Source organism: Kryptolebias marmoratus, linkage group LG11, assembly GCF_001649575.2.
Source record: "Kryptolebias marmoratus isolate JLee-2015 linkage group LG11, ASM164957v2, whole genome shotgun sequence".
Lineage (NCBI taxonomy): Eukaryota > Metazoa > Chordata > Actinopteri > Cyprinodontiformes > Rivulidae > Kryptolebias > Kryptolebias marmoratus.
The window spans coordinates 15091054-15113934 of NC_051440.1; the positions used below are offsets into that span (position 1 = coordinate 15091054).

General features: G+C 42.4%; 1 protein-coding gene across 4 annotated transcripts in view; it reads right to left on the bottom strand.

Moving 5' to 3' along the window:
- The window catches only part of fkbp16 (FKBP prolyl isomerase 16), a 53279-nt gene that overhangs the window by 6473 nt on the left and 23925 nt on the right, over positions 1–22881 (bottom strand). For 2 of the 4 annotated variants that reach the window (XM_017406247.3, XM_037978470.1), the window contains 3 exons: positions 21494–21995; positions 21091–21260; positions 20412–20500 (listed from right to left, as the gene is read on the bottom strand). In XM_017406247.3, coding sequence (XP_017261736.1) covers positions 20412–20500; positions 21091–21260; positions 21494–21911 — 677 coding nt within the window. In that variant the 5' untranslated portion in view covers positions 21912–21995. The remainder of the gene's footprint in view (positions 1–20411; positions 20501–21090; positions 21261–21493; positions 21996–22881) is intronic. The other 2 variants (XM_037978472.1, XM_037978471.1) reach the window with 2 other exon arrangements.

Below are 22881 nucleotides of genomic sequence, written 5' to 3' on the forward strand. Positions count from 1 at the left end.
AAGGTCACTGTTGTAAATACACATCGGCAGGGTTCATGCGAGAGTCAAGCCAGCGTCAAACTCGGTCAACAGCGTTTAAAAAAACCCAACAATGCTGCACTTTCCCACAGCAGTGTGCGCACACATGCTTCCTTGTGTTCTTGTATGTTGCTGCTGTGTAAAAAATGGGGTGAACAACACGACATCGTAGCTGATTCTTCTTATCTGCTACTTTCTTCTGCAGCTAGATGCTATCTGTCGTCCTTATTTTAAAAGCTGATGGTTGTTTCAGTGATCTGAGCAGAGAACCAGATTAATGCCGTTTCCATTAACTGGTCAGTATGTCTTTAACCCTCTCAGGCTCAAATTAAGTTCTAGTAACAGGAAAAATCAGATATGTTGTTGCAACGCCTGCCTTGAGAGGGTTAATAGAAATATTCACTGATATATTCTTTCATAGTTTTGACCTAATAACGTTACGTCTTTTTAAAAACTGGTATCAGTCTTTTACAGTAGAGCTATTAGAACAAAGACTTCAGATTTATGCAGCTAAAACGCGTCCTTATGCTTGATTCAGTGCTTCTAAGGGCTTATTTTGCAACTTCTTGCTTTAGTATGACTGACTTACCTGTTTTTTATCACACTAGTTTACAGTTTAGGGCTTCTTAGGAAGTTACCAAAAAAACTCCCTTTGGTTGGCTCTGGGTCATACTTTTATTTACCACTTCCTTGTGGTTTGTTTGTACAGATGATTTGCATTCAGGAGCAAATCAGTTTTATGTCTTTATTAGAGGTAAAAAAAAAAAAAAAAAGTCTCCCTCTGGAGCAGTGGTGTCCAGTCCTGGTCCTGGAGGGCCTCTGTCCTGCATGTTTGGTCTTCAGCAGGTCCTCGAGTTAATCCCTCAGTCATTTAAAGCAGGTGTGTCAAAGCGGAGAAACGACTAAAGCATGCAGGACAGTGGCGCTCCAGGACCAGGACTGGACACCGCTGCTCTGGAGAAAGACTTGTAAAACACTGAACATTCACATTCAGAGTTTGGACACTTTAGTTCCGATCCTTTAAAGTGGGTTTCTGTTGAAAGGTTATTAACAAATAAAGCCTTAACCATTGCAGCTTTTTGAATCACCTCAGTTTGAAAAACTGGGATTTAAATCTGACACAACTGACGAGCTAACGGCTAGTCCAAGTGGTCAAGGCCAAAGTGGATTGCTGCCATCTTAAAACAACTCAGATCTAAAAAAAAAATTGGTTCTGCAAGTAATTTTACATATTTTTTTTACACTTTAGTCAGTTTATTTGCAAATAGCTGCAATAACAGCTTCGTGTAAAACTCTAGTTAAGGTTGGGACACTTCCAACAGGATTATCCTAACATTTCTGCTGTAATAACTGTGCAGTTAGACACTGACAGGAGTATAAAGGTTTATAAAGGAGTGTTTGAATGAACCATTATTATGGTTTTGAGACTGGAGCTGTTTTAGGACAGCAGCAGTTCACTTTGGGTTTGGCCCTGCTTGAACTGCAGTACTTGTCAGCTCATCAGTGTGGCCAGAGTTAAACTCTATCCAACAAACTGAGATCCCTCAAAAAGCTAGTAGCTACAACAGGTAAGATATTAACTGTTCATAACCTTTCCAAAGAGCCTCAGATCTGAACAATCCCTTTAAGAAAATGAGTGTAGCATAAGTAGAATCTAGTGTAAGGAGTCATAGTGAACACTTAACAATGAAAAAAAGAAGTAATTCAAACAGCTTTACTCATTTTTGTTTAACTTTAAATGTGAGGTCCTTATGATGTACATTGGTTTTTAAATCTGGTGATTTCGCTCTGAATATCGTGGCTTTTCAAGAAGTGAACAATGTTTGGTTTACGAACAGCTCAGTCGAACCTCTCGCTCATGACGTATTGATTCGTTTTGCACAGAGGAATCATCCACTTTGGTGCTCATTACTCACTCAGAATGAGGCGCATTGTTCGAAAGGGGGTGATGAGTCATCAATTTTGCTGCCTAAGTGCACAAACTACAGTAAATGTGCCTCATCGACACACTGAATCCCAAATGATGCATTATGCAGCAAATGGTTCTGAAGTGTCTCGAAGAAACCGACTTCTGCCTGACATGAAGCTGCTCGTCCCTGCTGGATTCAAAAAGGTGTGAGGGTTAGGTTTGGGAGCGACTATGAAAAAGCAGAAAATCAAATGCAGGAACACCATCAATTTAAAACCCTTACTAATAATGTGACTAAAATGTAAAGGGGTAGCACTCTTTAGAAGTGAGGCTCTGTTGAAAGGTTGTGAACAATTACCTGATGTAGATAATGTTTTAAATGGCCTCGGTTTGGGGAAAAATGGTTTAAGTTTGACTGGATTGATGAGCTAATGGCTAGTCTGATCAGGGCCAAGACCGAAGTGGATTGCTACCATCTTAAAACAACTAAAAAGTGTCACAGCAGGTCCTTTGAAAGCTATTTTTTAAATATTTTTATTGCCCTCAGTATTGCGTTAAATTGATTTTTTTGGCAGAAATATTATAATATTCCTGCTGGAAGTGCCCCAGGCTGCACCAGAAGTGCTACAGCTAGCTGCTGCCGCCACAGTTTGCACTTGCATGCACCATGTTTATGTTAATACCTATGTAATGCAAATTGATAGTGATAAAATGGTTTAAAAACATATAATTTGCACCAATTTTTTTGTAAATGGAAGTGTTCTGATGACAACAATCCACTCTGGTCTGGGTCAGACTAGCCTTTAGCTCATCAATCTGGTCATTGAAGCTCTATTTTTAAAAACTGAGGTTGTTCAAAGAGGTATCTACAACAGGTAATATATTAATTATTCATATTTTTTCCACAGAATCGCACTTCAAATGCTTTTTTACTTTGCTTTAAGCTATAATAGATGCCATCCGGAGTGTTAAACAAACATGATATGAGTTTGTTTAATTAATTCGCACTGAACAAGTTGCTCGGTGCAAACTGAGAGTGCATCTTGTTGACAGATCCATGAGGTTTACAGTGTCACGCGGGTCACTGCCGATTGGCACAACAACCGCTAAGCTCCTGTGCTGAGATCAGCCAACGAGCCTCCAGGGTCTTATTAGTGCAAACAGGAAGCAGAGGCCGGTCAACACAGTGAGATCCCTCCGCATGGTCCCAATGAAACCTGAACCTGCAACTACAGCTCGCAGAGAGTGCCCATAAAGTGAGCCGCAGAGCCCACCCCCACCGGCCCCACTTTCCTGCTCCCTGCTGCTCCAGAAGAAACTCTGATCACACAAAAGTGGGATAGTCACAAGCTGTTGTTTTGTTGGCAGAGCAAAATTAAAATCAAAATCAGCTCAGAAGTCAAATTCAAATGTTTTAACTGAAGTTCAGAGTTTTCAAACTTATCGGTCTAAATGAAAACACATTTAGTTGTTAAATAATGGTGTGAATCATATTCTGAGGATTCTCACAGGTTCATGAAAAACATTTAAAACGTTTGTATTCGTCTGCAAATGCTGGGCTTTGTTTTTCATGCTGAAACAGAAACTGTAAAAGAAATATATAAGCAGTCCTTAAAGATATTTACTGTCCTCAATGAGCCATATTTACATTAGTCAGTGTATGAAGTGGCTGTCAACTGAGGCCAAGCACCCAGTGAATCACTGCCATCTTAAAACTCCGATCTCAAACATTTCACAGCAGTTTCTGCAAATGCCTTTTGATAAACCTCCAAATATGAAAATAAGCCTCTTTAAAACATTAAATAAAAATTCCTGGCATTCCTCAAAAGAAAACGCATTGCCCGCTGCCTTCCGTACCGCCTGAGTTTTAGACTAAGACCATCTTTACGTGAAAGAGGTGTAGCCATTTTGTTAAACAAGTAATCATATGTGACAGATGTCGTGCTGAGAGTACATGTCGTGAATCACTCTCAGCTACTACCACATGAGAATTTAGCTCAGTATCTGTAAAATTGGCTGAGGTATACCCATTTTTGTTGGCTAAGATCAATTAGCGGTGGTGGCCATCTGGATTTGGGTCGACTCCAAAACACACTTTTCTCAAAGTCTCATTAAAGCTTATCCAGTGGAAAGTCAAATCTGCAATGTTTCTGTTTGTCTTTTCTGTGTTGCTTTTCTCTTGTCTTGAGCAAAAGGTTTTAGTTGTTGTTCACAATTCTGCTTTGTCCTTCGTGTTGGAGATAACCAGCTCAGGAGACAGTTTCCTACAGCCGGGCCATCCAGCACCAGCGTTTCCTCCCTCAAACGTGCTCGCAGCCAGAAACCCGACGACTTAACAGCGTTGGTGACATCTGCCACCGACCTCGGTTTCGAGTGGTTAGTTGAACCCAGATAAACAGATGAACGGCGTACGTTCCAGTTACTTTGTGGCAGAGGCTTGTTCACGCAGGACACACTTGTGGTCATGTTGGTTTCAGCTGGTATTTTCCTCTAACTCGTTCCTCCTGCAGAGTAATGTTCTGTTAGCTGATCAATAACTATTTCCTATAACTGTAGGAGCACAAACAAAACAACACAGACATCTAATCTACACTAATCAGCACGTAGGAGGACAGGCTGTCTCTCTGTCAGCGATGGTTTGAAGTGATCAGATTAAAACAGGAATGTTTCCACTCCTCCGTGTTCATTTGAAAAGTGTAATAAGGTTTTCCTTTATGCCACAGGAGAATTATGACTTCGTTACGGATGACTTGCGCTCGTGTGTTGTGGCTTCCTCATTAAGGTGCATGGTAGCATGGGTGAATCAACTTGTTATCTGTTATGCAGACCCCCTCGCTCCTCTGAATGAAAGGAGGGGAGGGAAAACACTCCCTCAGAGGAATAAAAACAGTGGTCACTTTGACGTCACCCGCTCCATAAATGATGGAAAGGCCAGCCACGTGTCTCGTCCTGGTTTCCATGGTTACAACCTCAGATAACACACTAATATACCGTAATAAATGCGGCGTGCAGCTTGTATGATAATACAAAATCCGAGCGGACTTATTGGGTTGTTTTTCTTTACAGGAGTGGAAACAGCTTTTGCTGCTGCCATCGTCCGGTCGTGGGTTTGTTATGATTCTTGGATGGACACATGGCATCAATAAAGCCACGCAAAGCAGCTTAGCCATAATCCTGGCGATGCTGAGACGTCACAGCTGTTTGTTTGTTGTTGTTGTTTTTGGTTTTTCGGGGGGGGGAGGTTTTGCCTGCTGCCTTTCCTGGTTAATTCGAAGTAAATCAGCGTCTTGTTACGATCCCAGACGAACAAACTGAACTCAAGGTGTGAGGCCTTGTAGCTGCTGCACGTCTGAAAATCCACCAGCAGGGTTCAAGGAAATCTGCTGCCTACATCCTGGCCGCTGAGCTCCACAGAAGGTCCTCATGTAACCTTCGGCACATTTCCTGAGGCCTATTAAAACGCACCCCGGCTCAGCTCTGGACAAACTACAGGAAAAGTTTGATTTACAGACATGTTTACTGGTTCGGCCATTTCAGAGGTACTCGAGAGGAACATTTGGTTTTGTAACTTCATTAAGCAGGAAAAGTTCAGCATGCACAGCAACTGACTGCAGTAGTTCCTACAATAAATGGGAATATTTACATATAAAAAGCTACTGTGAAAACATGAAGCTGTTTTTGTTTGCAATCAGTGCTATACATACAGTCAATCTACTTGTGGGTAAATAAACGTGTTGAGATCATTCCTTAAAAACCTACAGTGTTTACATCCATATATGCATGGTATCAGTCCTCTTATTACCCCCCAAACATGAAACTGTCAGTTCACCTTCTTATCAGGTTGACCTTTTGTTTGTATGTGCATGCTTGTGTGTGTCCTGTAAACAGCAAGTAGATCACCCATAATCGGCAGATCTACAAATTTGTAACTCACAAATCAATCTGCTAAATGATAAACAGGATGCAGCCGGCTTACAACTTGAGCTCAAAGTAAATCTGAAGCCGTTTTCACCCAAAAACAACTGAATTTTTTTGGGAGAATTTGAAAACTGTTCGGTCTGGACTTTCTTCACGCGTGTATTTAACAGTGAAAGTTGCATTTTCAAAGCTAGAAATACCATTCAGGCACATCTGGGTGGACTACAGAGGACAGGAGGCACAATTTGTTGGAGCATTGATGATTGCGGATGAAATTTTACACATTTTGACTAATCAGCAATATTTCTGAGTGAGTTAGGAGCAGCATTCAGGTCTATGAAGTTCTTCTCGGCACACACAAGTTCACTAAATGCTCCAGGAAGACAAATTTCCACACCGACTCGACTTCTGGAGATGTTCCCGTTGACTTTTCTGAAAAATCTCAAGAGCGCAGAGAGCAAATACTTTCGCATTCTCTAATCCAGCTTCAATACGTCTGAAAATTTCAAAGGCTGCACTGTGTGACGTTGGCATGAGGTTCTGGTTGAAAAACAGATCAGTGAACTCTGAGGCTCAACACAGGCCAAAACACAGCAGCTCCTCTCAGATCCTTTAGAGAACAGCTGCCAGTTTGGTTTCTTCCAGTGAAAAGCTGATTTCCTTGTTTGCTTTTGTGTGCTAGATTTTTGAGCATCTCACCTGAAAAACACCTCGCTGACCCTTCACCACATCTCCATCAACGCATTTATTTGATGCACGCTTTAAGTTTGTCTTAATATACACCATAAGACAAACAAGTACATAAAATAAAATCCTTGGCATTTAGCCTTCTGCTTACTCCAAATGTCTCAACTACAGCAACACAAACAAATGCAGCGAGATTACGAAAGTGACTGCAAGAGTCCCCAAGCATCTGAGGGGCAGACGGGTCTGACAGGTCGTATCGCTGTCAAAACCGAAGCCTGCTAAAAATCTGAAATGATCAAAAAAGTGTGTGAGCTACTCCTGTGTGTGTAATCCAGTCACTCTGGGTGCAACAGTTCAGTCTGAACACAGGTGGCTGTCAGCTGTTGGCGTTCTCTTAAAGAGCCACACACTGAACTAGGGGAACGCTCAGTGTTGCCAGGTCTGGTTAATCTAAATCAGCTCAATTACTGAGCTATAAAAAAAGGCCTCTGGGTTGCTTTGAAACTAGAGAAAGTTTTACCACCTGCTTATAAAGTTGTACTGACATTCTTTATGTACTTTCCTGTGTACAAAAACACTGGTCTATATAAGGCTGAGAAAAAGGCTCCTAACTTTTGATTCCAGCCAAGCTGCATCATCGCCAAAATGACATCACCATGAAAGGCAGGCAACCATGTAATTGGTTGAGGCTTTTCGTTCATTCATCGATATGTTTGTTTGCAAAATATGTCATGGGACACTGAAAAATTTTTTATTAAACTTTCAGAAAGTAATCATTGGCTACAAGATGACCGCCACAGTTAGTTAACCTCAAACACAAAATGGCTACAAATCCTTCAGTTTTACAAATTTTGAGCTAACATTTGGTGTGGCGGTAGCTGAGAGTCATCCCCGACACATACTCAAAACGCTCACGGGTCATGCTAGATCTTTGTTTAAAGCGTTGACATGAAAGGCAGCGGGATGTGTGCATTCCTTCCTTCAAGGAATGCTAGTTTTGTTTGCTTGCTACAACAAGACGCTATCAAGATGTGCTGTTTGTTTTGCTAAAAACTGAAAAAAGCAGATTACAATACATGGATGTAAAACAGGCTGTAAAAAATATGAAATGTGAGTTACAGTACAGCTAAAGAGAGCCACAGGAGGCACCACAGTTAAATACATCTCCAGCCCTTTCAGTCACCTAACTTAGTCTTTTTTTCTTTCACTCGAGAGGCAGAAGCACACTTGTTTTTGCCCATTGGGTCATCTGTGTTAATAAAGCATGCAGCCTGTCAGCTGTGAGCTCCAACTCTCTGCAGCAAACAGAAACACCTTTTCTCCTTTTAATTTCAGTTTCTGCCTTATGCAATAATCGGAAATCTTTCAGGTTAGGATTCCAAAGTGGGGGTGCAACTAGACGAGCTGCTCCTCAGGAAATGCTGCGGGGAATTCGCTGTGTGTGAAGAGCAGAAGAGGGCAATCTGTAAAAGCCAGAGGTCATTATCTAATAAATCACCCTCACTGTTATCTGCAGCAGACATCTTATCCTAGGATTGACTTTAAAACCCGTGATCAATCAAAATGAAGCAGCAAGACGCCTCTGAGGTGTGTGAAGAGTGATCAAGTGCAATTTCTCACGGAGCCCCCAGGGACTGAGGTTTAGTTTCACCGTGGACGCTCCGAGAGGTTAATGCGAAGAAATGGCACTCTCTTTCGATCTTCGCACAGATGCTATGTCCGCCGAAATACAGATGCTAAATCCTTGACCATTTCAGATTTCGCTTTTGAACTTCGGAGCTCTCTAAGGTACAACAAATCCAAGTCAAGAGGTCCATAATTCAGCACCTTGAAAGATGAAAGTAATCAGTTTTCATTAGTGTTAAACTGACTTAAATGTCGGCCTTCTTCAGTCAAACCCTCACGGTATAAAACGATTTGCACGAGTGTCCATTTAGATGAGCAATTTAACTTCCGAGATGAAGTGAATTACTCAGCAAAGTTGTTGAACGCTTGCTGGATCTTTAGCATTACTGTTTGCAACCGCGGGCTCCTCGTCGCTGTACGAATGACATTCTGGTTAGAGGAATAAATTTCATAAAGAGATAGTCATCGCAAATTAATTTCCTTTCTAAGCCAGAGCTGACACACAGGCATGTGGTGAAACCAGATAAGTGCCACGGGGAAAATGTCACCATCACTGGGATATCATTTTGCAAATTAGATGCAGAGCAAACGGACACCGGTTATCGGCCTCGCTGCCTGTTCATTGAATGAGCTGAAACTTTAAGTTGTTGCCCACGTGAACCTGTTCGGCTACACATAACATTGTGTGTCCATGTTGCCGCTGCTGGGTGCGTGTGCATCCGCCTGAAACGTCACTGTGATGATTCAGTCGCCCTCCCGTCGTCACACTGAGATCTAAAGGAAATATGAGGCCCTTTAATAAGTGTGCGTAATCTAACCAATAAAGATCCGGCTTCCTTTCAGCAGCAGCCGGCTCTGCCTCTCTTTGAGAGAGTCAATAGCAGCAGCGAGCCCCTGGCTTATTAGTCAGGTTGTCAGACAGGAGCAGCCACCTCTTCAGTCTCTGTGCAGAGGTATGAGGGCTGTTAGTAACGCTACATGTCTTAAGGGGACAGGCTTGACTTTACTTAACCCAAATCAATGAAAATGGCAAAGGTCAGCCTCCAGGAGCTTGGCAAGCAAACACACAAAGCACATTTAAATAGATTTTCATTGTGTTTTTACTCCGGTTATACAGGCAAACTCATTTGTTTAAGTGCATGAAATCCCCTGTTTTGTCCTTCACCCACAGTGCAACTCATCCCAGCTGTCAAACCACTGGGGTTCTCTCATTCGAGATGAGATCTTCTGATTTTGCGAATCCCTCGAGGCTTAAAACATCGCATGCCCGATTTTGATCTTGCGCCGAGGACGTCAGCGGGAGTCTGCCGGTCGTTATAACTCGGAAAGGAGCATTTGGAGCATCTGTGCATGTGTGCGAGCGCGAGTTTGCATGCAGCACGCCGCTGCAGACGTCTGATGACGGAGCGCTGACGTCTCAGTGCGATGAGTCACGCTCACGCTCACACACTCCCAGTTGCCACTTGTCACTCGGCACAGACCTCTTTCTCGCCACCTCACATCCCTTTCGCAGCGCCGCAGCACTCTAAACACAACAAACACACAAACTTATTTCCTCAGATCCACTACTATGAATCTATCCTGCTCTAAAAGCAGGATATATTCAGCATATTAACCTGGTGGCTCAGACCTGTACTCTGTGTGTGTGTGTGTGTGTTGGGGGGCTGCATGTGTGTGTGTGTGTGTTCAGTGCGTCACTGTCAGAAACAGCTTGCCCCTCTACAAAGCCATCTGCTTCCATTCTGCTGTGGTTACAAATGAGCAAAATGAATAAAGCGGGTTTATGAGTTGCCTGGCAACCCTATCAGTTTTCACAAGATGATCTGCCTCGGATTATGTTGCAGGTAAATATATTTTTTTTTTTGGTGTCGTTGGAAAAATGTGTAGTAAAAGTAATGTTAAAGGCCTAGCACTCCTTGAAAGAATGCATATCACCCGCTACCTTTATGGCCATAGATTAAGATCATCTTAAGTTGAGAAAAGTGTTGCAGCCATTTTGGTCAACACTCAAAAATAACGTTAAGCGAAATCTCAAGAAATATTGCGACATCTTCACTGAGCATGGCGTATGTGTCGTGAACGACTGTCAGCTACTACCACACCAAATTTTAGATCAATATCTGTAAAATCCATTGAGGTATAGCTTTTGTGTTGGCTAAAATGGATTAGCTGTGGTGGCCATCTTGAATTGGGTTGACTCAAAAAGTTAGTCAATTATAGATGGAGAGTCAATGATTACTTTCTTGGAGTTTCATTGACATCTGTCCAGTGGTTCATGAGATATTTTGCTAACAGACAAACAGGGTTGACTCAGAGAGTTGATGCTGAAGTTTTAGGCAAAGATGTTGTGCAATGTGTTGCATTTAAAGTACGTGTTTGGGAGGATACTCAGCTACTACCACACCAGGTTTTAGCTCAACATCCTTAAAATTGACTGAGTTATAGCCATTTGTGTGTTTTCTTAGATCAGATGGCTGTGGTGGCCATCTTGGATTAGTTGTAGACGTACAGGCAATGGTTACTTTCGGAGCGTTTCACTAAAATCGGTTTTGTGACTCACGAGATATTTTGCTAACAGTACTGCTAATGGAACACGCACAGACATGAGCAAAAACATCAGCGCTCTCCGTCGCCTTCAGCGGCGGGCGATAATAAAATATGACGTTTATAAGCCACGCACGAGGAGCTGGAACTGGGTGGTCCTGGGGGTCAAAGAATCCAGAAACGGAGGCTGTGTTTGAGCAAAAGAAGAAAACAAAACAATCCGAAAGCAGCTACGAATACAAATACATTTGGGGTAATTTTGCAGAGTGGAGGCCAGAAAGAACAAGCTTGAACCAGTTCTGTGTGGGGGATGTCGTCTGACCACATCTGAAGGGGAAAGTGTTTACAGCCGTTCGGAATGGCCTGAAAAGCTGGTCGTTAAAGAAAGACAAGAGACGCAATAATTGTTCAGAGCGGGATAATGAGGCAGAGGCGTTCAGTGTTGTCCTCGCTGGCGTATGAAAAGGAAAGTCAGCAGCTGCTCGGAGCTGGGAAGAACATGAAACCAGCCGTGATGTTTCCGTCCTAATCTCTCAGTCAGCCTCGGTGGATCTGAGAGCTGTTAACCACAGCTGATTTGAAAAACTGCGGCTGTCACGGACAGACAAAGCGCAGGTACGCATGAACTTGCCCTCTGCCTCCGTGTCCCAACCCCTGTGCCACGAACAGACTCTGCTGCAACGCTGTGGTTGCACAACAAAGCCCAGCTGGTTGCACAGTGTGGACGAGTGGTGTTTTCAGTCAAGCATGACTCCGCACTTTTCAGCGCCAGCCTGGGAGAGTTTGATACCGGCGGGGAGAGTGGGACAGCAGACCAGACTTTTCATAGAAATAATTTAAAACTGAAGATCTTGAGTGTTGTACATTTTGAGAATCAGCATCTGCACCCCACCATGATGAGGATTAGGGAAGCCTGATTAAAAAACAACATTCAAAAAGACAGTAAGCATTACTGCTGGTAAGATGTCTGTCCACTTACTTAGCTGTCATACATACTGTAACATTTTATTAAGAAATTAAAATTAAGATATGAGCACTTCTTTTTCTACAGAATCCAGCTAGCATGAAACTTGCCTCTAATATTTTTGTTTTTCCTTGAAAACGACCATATTTTAAAATGACAACAAAAACAGAAGCAGAGTACCAGCATTTAACTAATGAGAAGTTACCTTAGAGCAGTGGTCTCCAATCCTGGTCCTGAGGGCCACTATCCTGCATGTTTTCCTTGTTTCGCTGCTCCAACACACCTGATTTGAATCAATGGGTGATTAACAGGCTTCTGCAGAACATGAAGAGGTGATTTAACCACTGAATCAGGTGTGTTGGAGCAGAGAAACAAGGAAAATATGCACGATAGTGGCCCTCCAGGACCAGGATTGGAGACCCCTGCCTTAGAGGGACAGGTTGGGGTTCTGTGGAGTTGCTATCAGCAGTCACTAACTTACCTGCAGTGGTCAGAATGGAGAATCGGATAAAAAAAAACTCTCATTTTGGAGTTTAGCAAACAGCCAGTCAGACTGAGGCCTGCTCAAGAGCAGATTTCAGCCAGTTCAGACAACCTAAACCTCAAACCTTTCATAAAGTATCACAGGGATGCTTTGTTATAGGTTTTTATAGCCCATTACGTTTGCAGCAGGCTGTTATTTACATTGAATTATGTGGCTGCAACCTTAGCAGCTAGCTGTAGCGCTGCCAGTGCAGCCTGGGGCTCTTTAACAATATAATGCAAAACTGATGGCAAAGTAAAGATTTATAAAATGCTGTTCACTTGGTTTAAGCTGTTTTAACAATCCACTTTTGTCCTGGCCGTTTGCTCAACGATCCAGTCAGAATTTCTCCAAACTGAGGTCGTTCAAAGAGCTACCTGGAACAGGTAAGATATTATTTGTTTATAGCCTTTCCACAGAACCCCAGTTCTGAAATCATAAAAACATGTTTTAATGCTCTTACTGACTGCTTTATTGTTCTGGTCAATGCTCCCTGGAAGACCTATGCTTCTGCTTCAAATGCTACACAAACTACAATAAGATTCTGGGTGTATTCATGTCCAGGAACATAACCTCGGTGAAACAATCAGGGATTTTATTGCACTGATTTTATAGCTTTTATGTCAACTGGTGACTCACACAGTAAGCTCTGCTTGGTCTGAATGTAGTGTTCCCAAACAGTTACAGTCACACCTGCGGCACAGCAAAAAACTTAAACAATAAACAAATTCTGAGGCTGTTAAATATGATTACGTTGTAACAGACGGTTGAGCATGCTCGGCTATAAGGATGCAGCACTGCAAGTCTCACCCTGATCGCTCACTTCAAGGAGCTAACTACCTGCTTGTTGTAGCCTTTTTTGAAAGTCTCATCCAGGAACTAAGTTTAGCTCCTTGTTTTCTTTTCTTGCAGTGGAAATAAAAGGGGGTCAAAGGAAAGAACCCACCGAAGCACACAAGCTCCTGAAAAAAAAAGGCTCCTGTGGTGAAAATGCAGCTTACTCTAAGTGATGGGATGGGTTCCTGTTTTCCATAAAACCGTGGCTGTTTGTGTTTTGGCTTATTTTTAGACCAGTGTTGGTATATTCAGAGGTTAAAAAAAAACAAAACAAAAAAAGCACAGCTGTGGTGTTAACTGCTTAGTTCTTGCATGATATTTCTTCTTGGGCTGGAATCCTGCACATATTGTGAGATATGATTTGTTTACATGGATTTCTTTTTAATACAAAAAAAGCCACTTGAACAGAAAGAGCTGTACTTTACTGATGTAGAAGAGTACGTTTACCACTAATTATAGAGCTTTGTGTACAATATTTATGTGGCAGCCTACTTGGCCATGGATCCTGATGAGTTAGTTTGCGTGTGAATGGAACAGCATATCTGCAAAGCATCCCTCTGCCTATGAAAAGTAATCTTTGCAGAGGGAGCTGAGTTTCTGAAACTCTGAGGATTCTCAGAAAGAATCCATTTAAATGGAAAAATTAAAACCACCATTTAAAAAAAAAAAGAAGCTCTGCCCACTTCACCTAAAACAAACTCAACTTCCCCCCACTTAGTGCGATCTTCTTTAAAGTGAATTTACTATCCAGCCGAAATTCAATAAACGGACGGATTTACTTTTCCACTAAATATCCCCGGAGCACAGAAAGCAGAAGTAGCTTTAACTGTGGGCAGTGCTGTGTTACAGGCAACGCCGCCGATGTGAGAGATAAGCCTGCTGCTGCGAGCCGTGGAGGGAAAAAAAAAGGTAAACAACCAGGGGAAGATTAGGCGAAGGACATGCACAGTTCAAACAGCCATCTGAGCGGCGAAATACAGCTGCAGCACAGAAACAGAATCCAATCAAAGAGTCTGCCCAAATTTAATTCCTGTTTGCTTTCAGCTAAACTCCAACCTGTCCAAAAACTGCACAGTTGTTGCAAACAGAGGAGCTCGCCTTTATTGAGCGCTCGGCCTGATCTTATCTGCCGCGTGCTACAGCTGTCACTGCTTGTTGACCTGTTCGGATTATGAGGTCTGGGTGTGGTTTACTCGTCAGACTGCTGGGAAAAAGAAAAAGAAATGTCTACAGTCGAACTTGTTTAGGTCACGTGACAGCGCAGTTAAAAGTTCAGCTGCTGGTTTTAATGACACGCTGCTGAATAAACAGTAAAACAAAGTTTACGCTTCAAACGTCGGGTTGTTTGCCCACATAGTGTTCTTTTTTTATTCTAAAGAGGAAGTACCAACAGAGAGAAAAACTGAATTGGTTTTCTCGTTGTGTTTTCCACAGAAGAAGCATCTCAAAGGTCACGTTATTCATTTGACCCAGAGTGAGTCAGACTGCGATCAGCACACACACACACACACACACACACAGGACCTCCATCTATTGTGAGTGGACAGCCTGCTTACGCATGTGGAGAAAGGGGAGGGAGCCTGTGTGCATGAAAAAGTGATAAAATTGACAGAAGCCAGTGCGACTGTGTGGCGAGTGAGTCATTCTACCTGCTTACTGGTTCGAGCCTGTTGCAATGGAAAGCAGAACTGCTCGTTCTTGGCTGCTTCGTGCCACACGGGGCGATAAGATGAGAGGAGCACAACAAAAACATTTAAATAGGGCAGAAACCCCATTTTACCTTTTCTAATATTATTTCTGGACAAAAACATGATGCAATAAAAAAGTCAGATTTTGCTCATTTGAGTGAAAATGACACAAAAGGCATTTGACTCTGTTAATCAGGAGCTGCTGTTAAACAGACTCAAAGATATTGGGCTGAATGACGGGATTATAGGGTGGTTTAAAAGCTGCCTTTCAGATAGAATGCTGTGTTTTTACAGATGGATATAAATCCAGTTTTCTGACAACTTTAAAAGGAGTCCTCCAAGGCTCGGTTATTGGCCGTGTTTTATTCTCTATTTTATTGATGAACATGTCTACAGTTAAAGTGTGCCTTTATGCAGATGATACCATACTTTATTCAGCTGGCTCTACTTTGAGTCAAACTATTGAGGGCCTTCAAACTGCCTTTCAGCAGCTGTGGACAACATTGTGCTGCTTAAAGTTGGTGCTTAATATATATATATATAAACTAATTCATCCAGAACCCCTAGAACTCAAACAATATCGGCACTTCTATCCTCAGGGGAGACTTTATCAAAAGAGTATGAGCCTACAAATATTTGAATAATTGGCTGAATAAACATATTTCTTTTAAAGTGCCTTTTGAGTATTTATTTCAAAAAGATTAGGCTTTTTTTTTAAATCACAATAGGGCCTGTTTCATTTCATCAGGCAGGAAGAAAAACCTGTTCAGGCTACATTTTTAAATGTTCTTGATTATGGTGTCAGTATTTATATGCATACTGTTTCCTTCACACCTTATTGTTTCTGTATATCATATTTCTTTGTGTTTCATAACATATTAATTGTACAGTATATATCATTGTATTCTTTTTAATCTGGTTTCTTGGCCTTCTTTCAGACTATAGAGAGACAACAGCGTACAAAGCTTTACTGGGTAAACTCCCCTCCTGTCTATAAACTTTTGTTACTTTCATAGACCTGTTATGAGTAGCAGTCCTCAGGTTGGCTCCATTTTAAAGTTCCTGGGATTTTTTGGTAGAACAGTGTCTTCTTATTTTGCTCCTCGGTCATGGAATAATTGCTAAAGCTTAATGCGTCTGTCTCCAAAGTATCGTCCTCTTTACCTGAACTGTGCTATTCATAAGCTGGACATGGGACTTGCATTATATTGATTCTGTTTTGTTTGAATTTGTTCACATATTTTGACGTTAATTTAAATTTTTAGCTTGTTATTTTGTAATGTTGTGCCTTCTTAAAAAGAGATGTTAATCTCAGGGGACATCCGGGTTAAATAAAGGTTAAATAAAAATAAATACTGCCAATCATAGTATGAGGCATGATCTCCAAGTGACGCTGAGCACATATAGCAGTCCAAACCGATCTGGTAGCAACACCACAATCGTTTTTCCTCACTTATGTAAACTTCACCAAACAGTGTGCGCTTTCAAACAGCATGCCTGAGTTTTGAAATCAGAGGCGTGATGCGGAAGGCTGAAGTTTCTGTGTCTGGTGAGGCATGTCCTGCCGTTCCTATGGACTAACAAGAAAAAAAACTACAAAGTCTAACCACCTTTGGGGATTAAGCTTCGCCTTAGTCGTGATATCAGGAGGGTCCAACGGTGGCATCCCACTCGTTCTCTCTTCTACACATCTGTTGAAGGTTGTAACTTCTTTCACTCAAGACTCAAATGGACAACAACAGATCCCTCCCCATTCCATCTTTGCACCTCTCACGTGAAAGCTATGCGCTGCAGAAGCTCAGCGATCCCTCTGTAAACAGGTTTTGTGAAAGCAGCTTATCTGTTTTCTGAAGCAGAGGAGAAGAGACACGGTAAGGCCTGTTGTGTAACATGTTATTGACATATTTCACATCATCCAAAAGTGACAAGCATTCTTTCTCTATTCTTCTTTGCACTAAGGTTACTCCAAAGTTATTAATAGCTCTGAGAATTTTATTCTGGTTAGATCTGCTCTTGAACTCATAATTCGGCAGGAATCCCAACCAGCTGATGAGTCAGTGGCATTTCCTCTTCCAGGCCGACTGTAATTGCCTTCCACACATCTTTGTTCACCTTGGCTTTGATGAGCACACAGTTTTATTTACACACCAGCTGTAAATGAAACTGTGCTCCTTCTTTCTTCTTTATTTCTGTGAAAGGGTGTTGTCCTCGAGCAGAGAAGCACCTGATGCATCTGTTCTCTGCTGGACGATTAGATAACTTTGCTTTTTGCTCTATGAGCGTGCGTGTTTTTCTCCTCTCAGAAATGTCATATTTTTCAGCTGCCCTCCCTGTTGGACGGGGCCGTGGGGCTGGGCTCACAACCTCTTTTAAGAAAGTCAACAAAAAGCGCTTTCTTGAGAAGCCGTTTCACACGATAATCTATTAGTTCTGGGTAAACAATACGTGTTAAAATGTGACACAGACTGCATGGCTCCTGACTCGAAGAGCCCTGCAATGTTACAGTAAAAGAACCGAGAAAGGAGGTCCCGTCCCCTTCTGTTCAAACATCTGGACCTGGATGTCTGAGAACCAACACAATCGTACAGACAGAACTTTCCCATAAAGTAAAGCTTTTCTCCACTCACTCCACCCTGCTGCTGTGAAGCCAGATCTGTGAGCCTGTGGTGATCGAGACTCTGGCAGGCATCGAGTCCACCTCCCCCAGGTCAGAGGGAGATTCACCTCACACACACACACACACACACACCTCCTGAAGCAGGACCCGTTTGTTTTTCTTTCTTTAGAAACTGACTGAAAACCATCTGGTGAGTCGCCAGTGTTTCCACTGTTTCATTACTGGCTTTTTATACAATAAAGGCCCATCTACTTGACTGCTGTAGTTCAGAGTCACTGCTGGTTATTAGATTGTGGGTGCTTTGCTGCACCGGCAACTAAAGCAGAACAGTTAGGAACACTGAAGACGAACAAAAAGGGCTACACTAAGGAAAAACACTCATACAACTGATTTTTACTGGTATTCAAAACAATATGTTTTACAGAAGCCTATATTTACCTCTGTCGTGTTTAAAAAAATCTAAATCAATAGTCTTAATAACATCCCATCATGTAAGTATGGGAACATAGCCCCTCTGACAAACTCCAATGATTTTATGGCAGCTGATCTGAGATTTTACATCATAACGATAACCTTTGTAATCAAAGTGATAAAGTACTTAGATCTGAATGCAGTGATTTAGAGCCATATTTGTGCTTTATAAGGTCAGCTGGTTGTGGCAAACATCTCGATTTGAGCTGGCTCCAATATTTAATCAGTTGTAGATGTGCATACAGTGATTGCTTTGAGTTTCATAAAAATCTGTCCAGTGGTCCGTGAGATATGAGACACACAGACAAAGGCAGAAACACTGTTGTCTGCCTTTGCCTTTAGGGCCCAGGAGATAATCAATACTGTAGATGTTCACAAATAGAGGAAACATATGCATGCCTTTTTTTATAAATTTTATAAAACGTTTTATCTATGTCTTGTTTTCTGGGGGGAATTTAATTTTGATCAACCCGTCACAGGTCGATCAGGCAGTCGGGTCTCTGAATGTGTCCAAAGTGTTAATGTGGTGCCTGTTCAGACTTCAACAAGCGTTAGCCTCCATCCCTCGCTGATAAAAGCCAGCTGACTGCAGGGACGTGGCGTGTCCCTGACTGAACACATCAGCTCTGTTCCCCACAGATTTCACGTATTCCTCCTTTCTTAAGATACGAGCATCACGATGGAGTCTTTCGTCACGCCTGAAAGTTTTCACTTCCGCCTGGAGTAATTATTGACGCTCCTTACATTTGGTTCAACTCAGTCCAGAGCATTTGGTGCAAACAATCCGCTAAGAGCTCCCGGCTTCTCTGAGCGCGTCAACATCCTTGTGTTCACCTTTTTTCACGGAGCTGTGGCTCTGATCTCATCAGACAGTGCCAGCGTAAGACCCCACTCTCAGACATACACACCACTCCACAGTGCCATGTTCAATCACACTGTCTGAGCAGCTTTCTGCACTCTGAAGGGCTCTCGACAGCAGTGTTTGCAGCAGAGGGTTGACAATCAGTGCATCTGCTAGAGAACAGAGAGGGGCTAATGAGATTTTCCCTCCTGGTCTCTCAGTCATTTTTGCACAACAGACATGTTGAGCTTCATAATCTATGTTCAAACATGACATCTGTTGCTGCTTGTCATTTTTTGCAACGCACGTGATCAAAAATGCTTTAATCAGGGCATCTGATGGGATCTTGTTGGGCAGTTTTTGCTTACGCACCGCGGCATCCTGCGCCATTTAAGGACATTATCAACGGTTAGCCGAACGGCACATTTCCAAGGCCTGATTTAAACAGTGACATTTAGATTTTATTTTCTACAACAGGACTTAGCCTAAGTCTGTGAGACTGTGCATATATTTTTGCCAAAAAAAAAAAAACTGGTGAAAATCAGATTTAGAATAACAAAGTGCAGAGGAGCTGGCGTGGAGCTCTGATTTTCCACCTTGCTGTTCAAATAAGTTTGACTCGGCAGCACACAACCCTAATCAGTGGCATCAAAACAATCATTAACCAGCCTCCTGCCGCCTCCCTCTCCACACACAACTCCGAGCAAGACTGTAGACAACAACTCAGAGAGTAATCGTCCTCACCTTACACACCCCGTGTTCTTCACCGAGCTCCAAAATACAAACAGAACCTGCTGTGTAGCATTTAGAACAGGCAGAAACAGCGCTTCAAACTAAAGCCAAAAACATGCTCTCAGCACAAAATGTTCAGCACATCTGAATGTGTTTTTGCTGTCAATAATCTCCTGTGTTTTACTCTTGGTTTTAAACAAGAGGTGGACTGGGAACTGCTTTGCTTTTTGCACCTCTTTCAGGTGTTAACCTCCACATGACGAGCCTGGATGCACAAACGTGATTTTATGCAGCTTCTCTATAAGTAGGACTGTGTAATCTACACGTGGCAAAATGCTTCATTTTAGGGTTTCATCAACATATTTTGTGCCCCAGCTGACATGTTGCACACATGGCTTTAGTTTGAAACCATTAACCCTTACAAAGATCGAATGGCAAAGTTGATAAAACAGTAATTTTGCTGTTTGCATTACAGATAGACTGTTTATTGTTGCCTTTATTAACTAATGTTGCTCACATTCCCAACCAAATAAAACAAAATAAATCACGTTAACAAGTTTAATGGTTAAATTTTGTCAATGCACACAACTTATTTAGCTCAAATATTCTGCTATTTATCCTTTCACGGTGATTGAGAGCAAACAGTTCAACAGTAAACAACAGGTTTTCAGCAGCAAAGCACCAATCTCCTCTGTGTTTATACTGGCTCTTTAATGGTGCAAAGGTTATAAACCCAAGCCATTGGCTGTAATATGAGCAGTGCTCTCCCATAGGTTAGAAGGTCACAAACACACCACTGATAGGCTGTCTGAATGGTGTCAGGAGGAAGCCATCTGCTCCTGTTTATGGTCCATTAATCCTGCTACCCCTGGATACTCAGGCTGCCCCCACAGCAACAGGTTCAAGAGGCCAAAGATGAGATTTAGATGTTCTCAGTATCAAAGAAAAGATAACTGCTCGTGTCATGTTTTTGCTTCAGTGCGTTTTCACTCATTCGCACGATTACACGATGGAAAAGTGACCGGAAAGTCCTTACCTTCCCAGAAGTTCGTAGGCATACTGGGAATCTGCCAGCAGTAATGCGATCTCACCCTTCTGCATGGACATGACACACTCCTCCAGAGCCTACAGTGTCAAGAAACACACTTCTTGGAAACACTTACTGGGCAGGTTTCATCTGCAGCTTATTCCATTGTTTACAAAAAGGAGCATCGCAACTACACTTTGTGGCCTTACGTGAACTTTAATGTCTAATGTTTTGACCCATAAGGCCTTTTTTAAGCTCAGAATTATTGAACATTGATCTTGAAAAAGGTCTGAGGCTCAAAACATTGGCCATTTAATAAAATTCACAAACTGTGCAACACTTTTTTTTTTAGTTTTTTGGTCTACAACTTTAACCCAACGCTATATTACTGTCAAGAATTGTTACTTGTCAAGAAAACAAGGTACAATTTTATTGGCAAAGATTTCATTTTGGCTATGATGATGCCCACAGCCAGTTTCATGATGACTGGAAAAGTGTAGCAGGCGAGCGTACCTGCACCCTCACATTAGCACTGCGAGCTCGCTGCCGCTAACGTTTAATATTTACAGCCTCACAAAGCCACTGACATGGGCGTGTCGACCTATTTCTGTTTGTCACGGTGTGTGAGCTGATACGTAAACCAGAAAAAGCACTCGATTACGCCAAAGATCCCGTTAGAAAGTATCACCTGAATGACATCTCTCTCTCCGATGACAAAGACTAGGTTGCAGTCCTTCTCCACCACGGTGCGGTCCTCAAGAACGCCCTGCATCCTCACAGTGACCTCCTGACCCCAAGATGGTCCTGGGACTTGTGGGTTGCCAGGTTTGAGCACTTTTTTCCTCAATAACCGGTCCTCTGCATCAGGGGGGGAGGAAAAGGAAAGGACGAAGGAGTTAGCTGTGGATATATACGTGCACTAAAGCAATCACAGAGGCATTATTTCCATCACATTTTTGGTCTTTTTTATATATATATATATATATACTAACTAAATAATAATTAAGATTAATGTTATTTTTTAGGGTTACCTACTGGCATCAGTTCTAAGGTCTGTACAGGAAAGATGCTGATACTAGTTGTTTCCTCACCTGTGATGTTCCCCCAATCTTCTGCTGCAAACAGCTCCTCAAAGGAGGTAGACGTCCACTCCTCTACAGCATAATCTGGAAAGAGGATCTCCGCCAAGCTGTCCCACTCCAGCACATCGTCTTCTGTCGAGGGGTCTTGAAATCGCACCATCTTCCAGCTGTTTGTTTCCTTCACTTTCCTTCGCTCCTTGCATTCTGTCTTCCCGCTCCACGGCTCAGAACGAGGCGAGCTTTTACTTTTCTCTGCGCAAACGTCCGCGTCAGCCTTCTCTTTCCCGCGGGGCTTCTCACACAGCAGCTCGTTCAGAGGGTCGCCACCAGAAAGTTCGGATATGGTCTCTCTTACCTCAGGTTCCACGAGGTCCTCCGTGCAACGCGGCTCCGTCTCCATTACTCCACAAAGAGCCTTGGACACCATCTGCCTTGGTCCCAAACCCAGATGATCCTCTTTGCTCAGCTGATCCACTGAGATGCAAGTAAGTCACTCTGCCTCACACCTGCACTTTGTTTGAACAGAAAAATATCTCCATGAAGTCACATTTCCAACAATCCACGTCGTGCTTCAGTGAATCCGACACGGAACGCATCCCTAAAGTGTATCTTCGTCTTTGATTTGTGAAACTTTGTCCCGCCTGCAGCTGTGCAAAATCCACAGTTCTGTTGCACTTTGACGCCTTCTCCTAACAGCCTCTATCCATTTTTTTTTTTTTTGTCAGCTTCACTCAGCGACGTGGCGGCAACAAAAAATGATCAATGTGAGGAACCTGTGCAGCACAGCGAAGCCCTCGCAGCCAGCAGGGTTGTGCAGTGGTAATCTACAGGATTAGAAGGGGGGGAAAAAACCTAATCTGGCAGAACGTCTGTAAGCTTCTTAATGACTTCACTGTCCTGCCGGATAACGCTGTTTCCATGTGTGCAATATTGCAACATCCGCCTCTAGGATCACTGGAGATGGACGTTTTAAGTTAGTTTACTTGGAGTCACGCTGGGAGGTATTTATTTTCTCTTTTTAAGAAGTGTCACATGATTTATAAAGCTACAGCTACAGCTGAAGAGAAAACCCAACAATGCCGATTGCATTTCAAAATTTCTAGTATATTTAGAATTTGTCTATAAAAACTATAAGGAATTGAAAGTTTTTAAGTTGTCCAGATTGCATATGTTCTGGACATTAAAAAAGCATGTGTATTTAATCAGTATTCTGAACAATGCATGTTATTTTTCACTCCAACAACTCGGATTACAACAAAGATGAACCCTATTTATTCACTAATTTACCTGTTACGTTTATCTCCTAAAAGAAAAGTATGTCATAGTCTAAAGGCAAAAAGTCTCCCTGCACAGCGGACTCGTTCAGTCAGGTGTAAATAAAGCAGAAATGTGACCAT